This window comes from Mesocricetus auratus, unplaced genomic scaffold (assembly GCF_017639785.1).
Source record: "Mesocricetus auratus isolate SY011 unplaced genomic scaffold, BCM_Maur_2.0 Super-Scaffold_100676, whole genome shotgun sequence".
NCBI classification, from domain to species: Eukaryota; Metazoa; Chordata; class Mammalia; order Rodentia; family Cricetidae; genus Mesocricetus; species Mesocricetus auratus.
The window spans coordinates 116,211,197-116,223,442 of record NW_024429266.1 but is presented as its reverse complement, the minus strand read 5'-3'; the positions used below and the strand labels follow the sequence as shown (position 1 = coordinate 116,223,442).

Here is a 12,246-nt window from a genome sequence, read left to right as displayed (position 1 = left end):
CAAGACCCAGCAACTCCACTCTTAGGCATACATCCAAAAGATGCCCATTCATACAACAAAGATGTCTGTTCCACTAGGTTCATAGCAGCTTTATTTGTAATTGCCAGAACGTGGAAGCAACCTAGATGTCCCTCACCTGAAGAGTGGATAGAGAAAATGTGGTACATCTACACAATGGAGTACTATTCAGCAGAAAAAAATAATGGAATCATGAGATTCGCAGGCAAATGGATGACACTAGAAGAAACCATCCTGAGTGAGGTAACCCAGTCACAAAAAGAGAAACATGGCATGTACTCTCTCATATATGGATTTTAGACATAGATCTGGGGAGTGTCAGCCTACAATCCTATGGCCAGAGAGTCTGGGAAACAGAAACTTTATTTAGTGGCTGATCGAGAAGAGGCAGACTCCCTTGGTTAAGTACTGAGCTGAACTCAAGAAAGCCAGTAACAGAGAGGGAGGACTGATGATCAAAGGGATTAAGACTGGGCTGGTTTAACCCCCAGAAACAGCTGACCAGACAAAGGTTAACTCTTGAATCCCAGGCATTAGCCTGGGAAGCCAGCATGGGACTGATCAAGACCCCCTGAATCTGGGTGTCAGTGAAGAGGCCTAGGGAATCTATTGAGCCTGGGGCAGCAGATCAGTACCCATCCCAAGTATACACACGGACTTTGGACTCCAATAGAACAATGTGAGGTGCACTCTCACCCTGAACTCTTGGGAAAGGGTCTAGGCCCTGCCCTATATGAAATGACACACTATGGACACCCCCATGGAGGGCCTCACCCTCCCTGGAGAAATGAGGGGATAACGGGGGGGGGAGGGCACGGGAGGAAGGGAGGGAATGGGAGAGGGACCTGGAACTGACTTGTGAAGCAACCTTGATTCTTATCTAAATTTAAACTGGAAAATAAAATTAAAAAAAAAAAGAAAACCATTTAATTAGAAGATAAAAAAGATATTTATTCCAAGAGGCAACTTTGAAAGCCATTAAAAAAAAAAAAAAAGAGGCAAAGCAATGTCTCCTCTCTAAGTCATAAATCAACTGGCAACAATCCCCATATCATCATCTTTTAAAAGCAGAATTTGAAGGCTGGGCATGGAAGCACATGCCGGTCATCCTAGAACATGGGAAGCTGAGGAAGGAGATCAGCATGAGACAGAGGCATGGTCACATACCCAGATGGCCAAAAGTTCTAGACTAGGGGAGGCCAGGTGTGGTGTCACACACCTTTAATCCCAGCAACCAGGAGGCAGAGGTAGACGAGTTAAGGCTAGCCTGGTCACATAGTGAATTCCCTACCAATCAAGGCTACAAAATTTTTAATATAGTTCAACATTTGATCACATAGTTTTTGTTTTTGTTTTTGTTTTTTCAATGGGATTCCTCTGTGTAGCTCTGTAGACTAGGCTCGCTTCAAACTCAGAGATCTGCCTGCCTCTGCCTCCTGAGGGCTGGGATTAAAGACATACACTATCAATGACCGGCTTAATTACACAGTTTTTTAAGTTAAAAGAATGAGAGGCCATTTTATATTATTTTTAAACTTAAGTTATTAGAAACTGTAAGCTGTTATTTTTTTTTAATTCTGGGGCTGTTAAGATGGTATGGTGGTTGAGATGAGAATGGTCTCAATAGGCTCATATAATTGAATGCTTGGGGATTAGGAGGTGTGTCACTGGGGGTGGACTTTGAGGTTATTTCTGCCTTTTTGTCTCAACATATAAGCTCTCAGTTACTGATCCAGCACCATGCCTCTTCCCATTATGGTATGGACTCAACTCACCCTCTCTGAAACTGTAAGCAAGACCCAAATTAAGCACTTTCATTTATAAATTGCACTGCACATAATCTCTTCATAGCAAACAGAACGGTCACTAACGCAGAACGCATATGTAGAGGGAGGGGGATATCTCGAACTGCAGGGTTAGAAGTTTGGATCGCTGCACCTGGAACTCAATGGACCACATTCCACCTTATTCTCAGGCTGCTTGAAGGCAGGGACATCTCCACTTCCAGCAGTCTTGGAAGAGATGCTACTGCATATATACAACCCACATTTATTGAGTAGCAAAGACTGTGGAAAGGAGATCATAGTTCCAAAATTCACAGATTCCATGGCATCTAATTTTGAAGTATCAAATTATGCTGATACCCTGTGAAAAAGCAATTCAAAGCTGGGTGGCAGTGGTGCACACCTTTAATCCCAGCCCTCGGGAGGCAGAGGCAGGCGGAAGTCTGTGAGTTCAAGGCCAGCCTGGTCTACAAAGCTACACAGAGAAACCCTGACTCAAAAAAAATTTTTAATTAAAAAAAAAAGAGAAAGAAAAAGAAAAAAAAACAATTCAATGCATTACTGTTTCGAGTCTGCACAGTGCCAACATTCCTTTCCACACACCCTAGGTTTTGGGTTTTTTTGTTTGTTTTTTTTAATGTATACTAGTGCTCTCTCTGCATGTATACCTGCACACCAAAGAGGATATCCCATCTCACTACAGATGGTTGTGAGTTATCATATGGATGCTGGGAATTGAACTCAGGACCTCTGGAAGGACAGCCAGTGCCCTTAACCTCTGAGCCATCTCTCCACTCCATGTACTCTAGCTTTAGAAGCTGAGTCTCTGGCATTGCCGCAACATAACTCAAGTGCCATGTAAAAGCTAATACAGACAGAAATTAGCTTGTTCCATGTGATTCCCAAAGCTTGAGAAGCTGTGCAGTGGCTAACAGTCACACATCCTGTAGGTAACTCAAGTATTTGAAAATAAACATGACATTTTAACAAGATATACTATGTTTAATGGCTACTAAATATATTAGGACATAAATACTCACTGGTTATGTCTTTCGGCCTAGGAAATATGATTGAGGGAAGTGCTCAGGGCGCTATGACCTGAGCAGTACAGAACCTCTGGCAGAGTCAATAGTTTCTGCAGGTGACCTGCAAGGCTCTGATCCTACTCCTGCTTTCCCAGTGGTGTGAGTCAGAACTATCAGGAGCTATCTCAGCTTCATCCACAATTGACTAACCATGCTGACAACCCACCCTTAGAACTACTGTGAAAGAAAACCCATGAGCATCATGTACAAGGGTTCCGTATAGAGAAACAGTCACTGCCACCACCAGTACCATTACAACTGCTGCGATGACTTATAAAAGCCACCAGTTTCCAGTGTAAGAGAGGAGGAAGCAGCTGGTAAGGCAGCAGGATATGCTAAAGAGGACGACACCCCAACTCTGACTCCAAGGTGTGCCATTTGGGCATGTGACCATTAACCACTCATACAGAAAAATTTGCTTTCCAGGTTCTTACTAAAACTACATCATAAAACCCCTCATTTGCAAGTGGTTTTGCTGTTAAAATGACAAGAATTTTATGGTGCACGCCTTTAATCCCAGCACTCGGGAGGCAGAGGCAGGCGGATCTCTGTGAGTTCGAGACCAGCCTGGACTACCAAGCGAGTTCCAGGACAGCCTCCAAAGCCACAGAGAAACCCTGTCTTGAAAAACCAAAATAAATAAATAAAATTAAAAAATTCCTTCTAATACAGGAAATCTTCTGTCTACAAAGCACAGTACTCCAAGCATGCATAGTCAAAACCTTCTAAGTCATTATCAAACCTAAGCCCCTCAGCACATGAGCCCGAGATGCTAACACTGCTTCTCACAGGTTTGCAAGGGAGCAAAGCACACAGACCAGAAAGAACACTGCTAATTAAACTGGAGTTGATGATTATGGAAGAGAAAAGCTTGTCACACGTAACATCTCTGCCAAGAATGATCAGATTAAATATGCAGAAGTTGTAAAAAAGCAGTAAGATAATACCCAAGACCTTAAACAGGCTACAAAAGTTCTGACAGTTTTCCTAATTATTCCCAGTAATGGATACAGGAGGCCAAAAGGCAGGAGAGAGAAATACATTTTTCTCCATTATGAGTGTTGAACACTAGGTCTAAAATCATGCCTGTCTGAACACTGATCAGTTTCTGCAAAGGTTAATAGCAATTAAATGCAGCAAACTATATTAAATGAGAAACAGGTCATGATACCACTGTACTTGCAAAGAGCATGATAAAACCATTTCCTTGAAATTTATCTTAATGCACAAGAAAGAGCTGCCATGAAAAAAAAGGAGCCCTCCCGCCCCAAAGAGCGGTGCTAAGAAATCTATTCATTAAATGGGGGGAAAAATCTCTTAAAAAAAAAATCACCTTTTAGCCAAGTATAGTGGCACATGCCTTTAATCCCAGCACTCAGAGGCAGAAGCAGGCGGATCTTCATGAGTTCAAGGCCAGCCTGGTCTGCAAGTTCCAAGACAACCAGGGCTGTTAAACAGAGAAAAACAATAAAAAAAAAAAAAAAAAAAAGGCCGAAAACAAAATCCCACCAAACATCGTTTAGGCAGGCATGGTATTATATACCTTTAGTCCCAGCATTAGGAAGAGGCAAGAGGATCTCTGTGAATTGGAGACCAGCCTTGTCTATACAGTGAGTTCCAGAACAGCCAGGGCTATGTAAAGAGACCCTGTCTCAAAAACAAAAACATAATAATAATAATCTTTTTTAAAAAATGATATGCCACATAATCTAGTTTAATCATCATTTTTACATTGCTGACAGCAGAAATGTCACAAAAATAATAAGGATGTCTAAAAAAGGGAATTTCTCAAAAACAAAAAGGACTATATAATAAAGATAATAAAATTTACAGGATATAATATTCAACTGAAATGAAGTACTGGGTTTTGCATAATATCTTTGTAGCTTAACATTTTGTTTCTTGCCAGCAGAGCCACAATCAAAAGATTGTAGAAAGTTACTCAGGAAGTAATAATTAGGATTAAACTAACAACTGACATCCTAATCAACCTCTGAACTTTAGTATATAAATCCAAAAGTGTTAAGTCTGGGGGGTTGGGGGTGGGAGACGACTTGGTTGGGTTTTCAAACACAGATTTTAAAAAAAAATCAAGCAAGCAATCACATGCGAATGTAAATTCTTAGTCTTCTCACACCCTTGTCACTCCACCTAAGTCAGAAGCACAAGAGGAGGCAGGCTCAAACAATGAAAACTCAATTTACTCTGCTGTCCTCGGGATCTTCTAAACCATCCGGCCGACTAAGGTTTCGAGCTGGCTGGCTACAGACAACATTATCTTCCCAAGATAGGACTCGCACAGGTGGCCTTTGGATTTCATCTGGATAAAAAGCACCATCTGCTCCATCTGTAACAAGAATTATAGAAGAAACATTTAAGGAAAAAAACTGGATGAAAGCATTTACAGAAATTAGCTCCTCTATGTGTCGATGGTGATTTAAAAGCAAACAGGGACTCAGGTTATGACTGAGGAGCCAGAAGGCCTGGGAGAGTCAGCACTGCAGGGGAGCAGCACGTGGCCATGGTAGTGCGCATCCTGGGCTACAGGGCAAGGCCCATAAGTTTCTTCAGTTTTTATTTTTAACCAACCAGTCTAAAACCGGAGTCTACAATAAGCAATTAAGACTACTCATTCATGAACAGTACTAAACAATGAAATGACAAATTACACAAAGAAAAGTATTAGAGTTCATTATACCCCTCAACTCTCTAATTACATGAAAATAAAAGCCAAAACTCTTGAAATAATTCAATAACCTCGAGTTTCCTGTGCTGTGTAAGGATTACCAAACTGCAGAACTGGCTGTGCATTTGGCAATATAGGAAGGAGCCCATTTTGCTCCGAGCATGTGCTGGGACACCTTGAAACGTGTTGTGGGCTCGGACTTTGCATTTTCCTTCCTTTCTGATCTTCTAAACTCCTTTTAAGTTCCTAAAATTAACAAAACAAAGACGAATAAGCAAGGCAGTCAAATATTCTATGAAGGCAACACTGAACGTCCAAATGCAGCACTAACATCTCTCTAGTATGTTTTGGTGCACTTCTGGGGATGCTGCACCACACCTACCCCTTAAACGCCTCTCTTACATTCAACAAAATCAGAAATCAGGATAAAGCCCAATGTATGTCCAAATTTACTTGTGCCCAAAAGTATTATTCAACTAATTTAGGGAAAACTATGAACCTATTACTTACCTATCAACAAAATTTTAGTATAAAAAAGAAGCCAGCCCTTTCACAAAAGAATTCTGTCAAATAGTTAAAATGTATTTTAAAATGCTAAGCCTGTGGCAGACAGGCTAGCTTGAGGTGGAGACTGGGGATCAGGAGGAGTTCAAGGTGATCCTAAGATACAAAGTAAGTTGGAGGCTAGCGTGGGCTCTGTAAGTCTGCTTCCCAACAAAAATCCACATATACATTTATCCTGTATACCTTTTAAACTATAAAGGAAGAAACATTTCCCAACTTTATATTAGGCCAGTGTTTGGAGTTCAAAGCTACAGAACCACATACAGGCAGATCAGGCACAACAGCCAGCTGTAAGAGACGTGGTAGGACAAGAAAGGATATCCAGAAAAATCTTCAGACCACAGCCTTCATAAACACTGATGAAAAATCCTTATTAGCAAATCAAATCCAGTATTAAAAGAAAAAAAAATAAGCCACAACCTAATGAGCTTAACCAAAAGACTGACAAGTCAGTATTTAAAAAAAAAAATCTTTAAAAAAAATTGCATTATCCTTAAAAAAAACACAATCCATTATCTCAATAAATGTAGAAAACTCAAGTCTTGTTCGGGATTTTTTTTTAATCCAGCAAGATTCCTCAACTTGAAAAATTTTTCATTAAAAATCTCTGCAAGTATAAGGTAAAAATCAAACGATTCTACTGCAGATGAAATCTAAGTAAAGGGTTCTGCAGCTCTTCCCAACTCTCTTCAACGTGCTAGTGACTCAGACAAGATTAAGGCAGACAGACGGAAAGGTAATAAACCTGTCTATCTTTATTCAGATGATACAACTCAACATACGAAAGAACCTACAGCAGAGAAGCTAGGAAAAGGAGCGATGTAAGCAGGTTGCAAGGCACTAAGTCGACATAGAAATCAATGATAGTCCTATATACAAGTTATAAAGAAGAGAATGAAAATCTTGGTTCTATTTAGAGTGAAATCAATGAGAAAATGCACAGGAAGCTGGCAAAAGATGTACTCATTAAAAACATGGCTATGATTAAAGACAGCACAGATAGAGAGATGCATACCAAGCATATGTACAGAAAACACTGTTATAATAATAACTACAGATACAACGAAATCCTAATGAAAAATCCCAGCAGGCTTCTGCGTAAATTGGCAAAATGATTATAAAACGGAAGCACAAATGTCTTAAACTGCTAATATTTAAAAATAACATCCCAGTATTTGGGTGGTAGAGGAAGGAGGATCCCAAAATTGAGGTTAGCCAGAGGTTCAAAGTGAATTCAAGGCACTGTGGGTTATAATGAAAATCTCTGTTGAAATCTCAAAGTTGAAGACACAGCATAAGGGGAGAACATTTGTCAACCTGCACAAGGCTCTAGGTTTGATTCCCCAACACTATCCAAAAAGCCTATGATAGGAGGGAGAGAAAAGGGGAGAGGGAGGGAAGCGGGGGACCCCCTAAACAACCTAGACTTCAGGTCTCAAGCATTCATACGATTCAGTCAAGTTACATCTCTTATGCCACCACTTTCTTCTACAATCAAATATAAGAGATTTTAACATTTAAAGGTTTATATACGGTATGGTCCTAGTACCTGGGAGGTAGAAGATGGACGCTGGAGGCCAGCATGCCCTACACATGTAGATACCATCTCAAGACCTACCCCTACTTAAACAAAGGGAAATGTTCTGAAGGTTGAATTTCTTAGTTCACTAATTTCACTCTAGTGGCTCAAAGCTATAGCAGTCTAATGAAACACTCACCGATCTGCAAAGTCTACTGGGCAGCAATGTGGAGGAGGTTAACAATACTTGCTGCCAAGAACCCAGGTTCAGTTCCCAGCACTCACATGGAGGCTAACTGTAGTTCAAGGGGAATGGACACCTTCTGATCTGCTCTTCCTCCCATACTGCCTTCATTCCATCTTCCCCTGGTTTATACTGTGTTTCCTTTTTACACCCCCCCTCAAGAAACCAATGAGGAGGGGCTTAAGCGTTAACATATGCATACACACGCATACAGGCAAACACTCATATATACAAGAAATAAAAATAAATCTTTACAAACAGTAGGGTCAGCACTTATTCACTCAACTAATGCTTAATGACCTCTTGCTTCCTTCTAGGCAAGTGTGTAGACAGAGGACTCAGTGATAAACAATGTGAACCTAACGCCAATCTTCAGATGCTTGGACAGATAGCTTTTAGAGTTCTCAGAAATACTCTTGTGGAACACACTAAGTATTAAATGAGCTGTTTGAAATCACAATGCAAATACTTCACTTCAAGTGATATGAACTATGACAATACTACAGGAGACTAGGAATAACTTAAAACTCCTACAATAGGACTTTTAAACCAAAGCAGGCACCAAGTATCCAACATGGCATTCCTGACAAGGCTAACACTTTTAAAACTGACAATAAAACTGCTAGTCTCAGCACATTTCCTTGATCAAATATTTTTATAAGCAAATGTTATCTATAAATTAACTCTGTTCCATTAGCTTATTTACTCAACAAAAAATATTCAAAAATATTTGACTTCAAATACTAGGTACTGTAATGGGAACTACACATACAATGACTAAAACAGATACACTCTGTACTCTTCATGGTCCTTGCAATTAAGTAGAAGGGACAGATACCTAACAAAGAAGCATAAAATATATACAAATATATTTGCAAAACTAAAAATTGTGGAATTTATCACAAAACAAAAGTGCAGGTCCCAGAGTAAGTTTAGTGTGAGTACCTAACTGAACTGGCAGGCCAAAAGAGGTCGCTGTAAAAACACCAAGAGTGATAAAAACAGTACCAAGGAGACTGAGCCAGGAGAGCTGCCATTAGTTCAATGTCAATGTCTATCAAGAGTATTGGGCCAGCCAGTGTTATAATATGGCAAGACTCTGTCTCAGAAAAGCCTGTGAATGGCAGAAACAGTTAGAGGTAACTAACAGCAAGTCTAGACCAAACATGAACAAGTCTGTCTGATGATGTGGGGTCAAAAACCATAGTCACACTGATAATATGAGACTGGCTACAAGGTATAATTATCCATGCTCAACTGGAGCATTCTTGCATAAGTATAAAATCTACATTTTCTTAACAAAATGTTAGGTAAGGATATTCCTTGACAAAAAACCAAAAACAAACAAACAAACAAAAAACAACATTAACAAAGGCCCTAAACCAAGAGAGAAACCAGCAAACTAAGTAAAGCCTAAGTCATTAGAGAGTTCTTAGGGTTCTTCTTGGTCCAGAAGTACCAAAGGTACAGCCCACCTAACAAACCCGGGGTGGGGGGTGAGGGGAAGGAGTGAAAGGAAGCACAGTATAAATCAGGTTAGAGGAAGAGGACGCAGTATAGAAGGAAGAGCAGTATTTCCCCATCTGTACTTTCTTGTGTACTTTAGACCTTAGGAAACCACACATCCACACAGGGTAGCTCACAGCCTCCTGTAATTTCATTTTCAGGGGGTCTGCCACCTCCATCTAGCCTTTGAGGACACACACATACATGCAGCATGCACTTACACACACATTCACATAAATAAAAATAAATCTTAACAATAAAGAGCCAGCTATGGTGGCACATACCTTTAATCCAAGCACTCAGGGAGCAGAGGCAAATGGATCTGTGAGTCCCAAGCCAGCTAGGACTACATAGTGAAATCTTGTCTCAAAAAAAAAAAAAAAAGATGACCAATTACATCTTCTGGTTAGAAGGAGTTTGATACTGATGACTGTCAACTAGGCAAATATATATTTGATGATGACACAAAACTACCAAAATCCTTGCAATTTCCTCAGTGGTGACTTTAGAACCTACCTAGTTTATGGTAACAAAAAGGTCTATGAAAGATCTTGGGCAGTTTCAAAGGAAGGGCTCTCCCCCCACCACACCCTCTGGTCACTTCCTCGGAAAAGAGGATAGCTGTAGAATGAGTCAAATCATTTGGTTGCTGATGATTTAATCAAATATACCTTCATAGAGCTGCTCCAGAAAAAAATAAAACAGGGAGGCTGGGAAAACTTCCTGGTTGATGAATATATCAATATTCTAGAAGGTCAATACATCCAAAAGGAACATTAATGCTTACCCTACATATGTATCTCTTTCACCTTTCGTGAGGTATATTCTTCATGATAAAATATCATTGTGAGGTTACTATTGTTTTCTTTAATTCTGAGAGTAAGCTAGACAAACATTTTCAAGTTAGCTATACAACATGGAAAGCCTAGGTGCTTCGCTGTGGCTGGCATCTGAAGTGGATGCAAGCCTATACAACTGAGTGATAACCTGTAGCAGATGGCAATGCTACTTCACAGTAGCATCACAACTAACTGCAGTGGAATAAGCAAACTACTGTCAAACCACAAATACATAAACTTCGAAGACTCCTTAAGTGGATCTTCCAAATGCAGCACATTTTCCTACACCACCAAAACTGCCACCTGACTCATTAGATAAACTTTATACACTTTGGCAAGCATATCAACTCACACAGAAGACACAAATTTTCAAACATTTAGAAACTGTATTAAAAGGCTGCAGCATTAGAAAGGTTAAGAAAAACTGGTTTAAGAAATTGAATTTCATCAATGGCAAGAAACAGTAGTTTCCCATTAATAGGTTCACTTTATTTCTTTGCAAGAAAATACCTAAGTCTGAACAAAAAAAATTAAAAATTCACTTCTTCCCTAAATTTGAATACTGTAAACTTAGTTTACTGTTAAATGCAAAGGAGGTGATGAAGACCAAAATAGTAATTTTCAATACTTGGCTTATTTCTCAACAACTGGTAATGTGGAACTTGGAAATGAAAATGGTATGTGAATTACTGTTTACTACCAGGGAGTTGACAGTTGAAGACATTGAAGAAAGCTTTCAAAGAGAAGATGAACAAAAGAAAGCAAAGAAAGGTTACAAGATGTCCACAGTTTATTAAGGTGCATTGCTCAATACCTTCTCCCTTGAGAGATTTTCCAAATGTGAAGCCAGACCATTTATTTCTTTATCTTTCTCTGCCAACTGTAGCTGAATAAAAAAAAAGATTATCATGAATATTCTTATTATCTACTTTCTCCTTATGCATGAGATTAGATTCACTTAGTACTATACTATCAAACTAATTTCTATCAACAAGTTCAGTTATTTTCCTCAGCTTCCAGTCTTTGTATCAGTTGCCATTACTGACCAACTTCCTTTTTTTTCTTTTCTTTATTTTTCTATTTTTGAAGTTATGTAGCCAGGCTGACCTAGAACTTGTTTTGTTCTGGGTTAGTCTCATGCTCTTAATTCTCATGTCTCATCTAGCTTCCCTTATAAAATTTGTTAACACACCGGTTATGCATAAATTTCATTGTGGCATCATACACATAGTGTATTTTCAATCATAGTCACCTCCTATTATCCTCTCTTCCTACTCACATAATCCCTTCTCTTCCCACCTCATCTCTCTTTCATGGAGTAACTGATGACCCAATGGGTTTCATTAGAGTTGCTTACAGGATCCTAGGTAGGGGATTATGGGCTCCTTACTAGTGGCTATACCACTGAATAAATAAGTTATCTCTCCCTCTCCCAGCAACTAAGTCCCAGATAGTCAACGAGGGGGCAGAGGCCTTATGAGTCCCTCCCTCCTAGCTACCATTATCTGCCTCTAGGTCCTTGGCCCTTTTCCTCCCATGACAGGACAATGACAGACCCAATGCTGTGCAGGTCTTGTGCTGTAATCTCCACTGCTGTGGGATTAAGAGTGGAACAGTGAGGTCATGTGCTGAGGACACAATTCTACCTCATTCCATGTCTTCCTATGGCTTTTACACTCTTTCTGCCCTATCTTCCAAAACGTTCCTTGTACCTTGGAGGCAGCTTTCCGTACCTTGAAAATTACTCTTTGGCTTATGTAAAACTGCATCAATATTTTATCCTAATGCCTGTACTTTTTTCTTTTCTTTATTTGTAAGAGACGAGATCTCACTATGTTGCCCAGGCTGGAGTGCAGTGGCTATTCACAGGCCCGATCCCACTACTTACTGATCAGCCCAGGAGTTTGGACCTGCTCCGTTTCTGACGGAAACTCCCAGGAGGTCACCATATTGATGCTGAACTTAGTGCAGACACCCAAAAGGCATAGCTCAAGTAATCCT

At 39.9% G+C, this 12,246-nt stretch overlaps 1 protein-coding gene across 2 annotated transcripts in view; it reads right to left on the bottom strand.

Annotated features, from left to right (window-relative positions):
* Tax1bp1 (Tax1 binding protein 1) overlaps window positions 1-12,246 on the bottom strand; it is a 64,739-nt gene that overhangs the window by 6,084 nt on the left and 46,409 nt on the right. Inside the window, exons 14-16 of one of the 2 annotated variants that reach the window (XM_040737934.1) lie at window positions 11,060-11,131; window positions 5,645-5,819; window positions 5,092-5,234 (exon numbers count right to left, since the gene is read on the bottom strand). In XM_040737934.1, the coding sequence (XP_040593868.1) occupies window positions 5,092-5,234; window positions 5,645-5,819; window positions 11,060-11,131 (390 nt within the window). The remainder of the gene's footprint in view (window positions 1-5,091; window positions 5,235-5,644; window positions 5,820-11,059; window positions 11,132-12,246) is intronic. The other variant, XM_040737935.1, reaches the window with a different exon arrangement.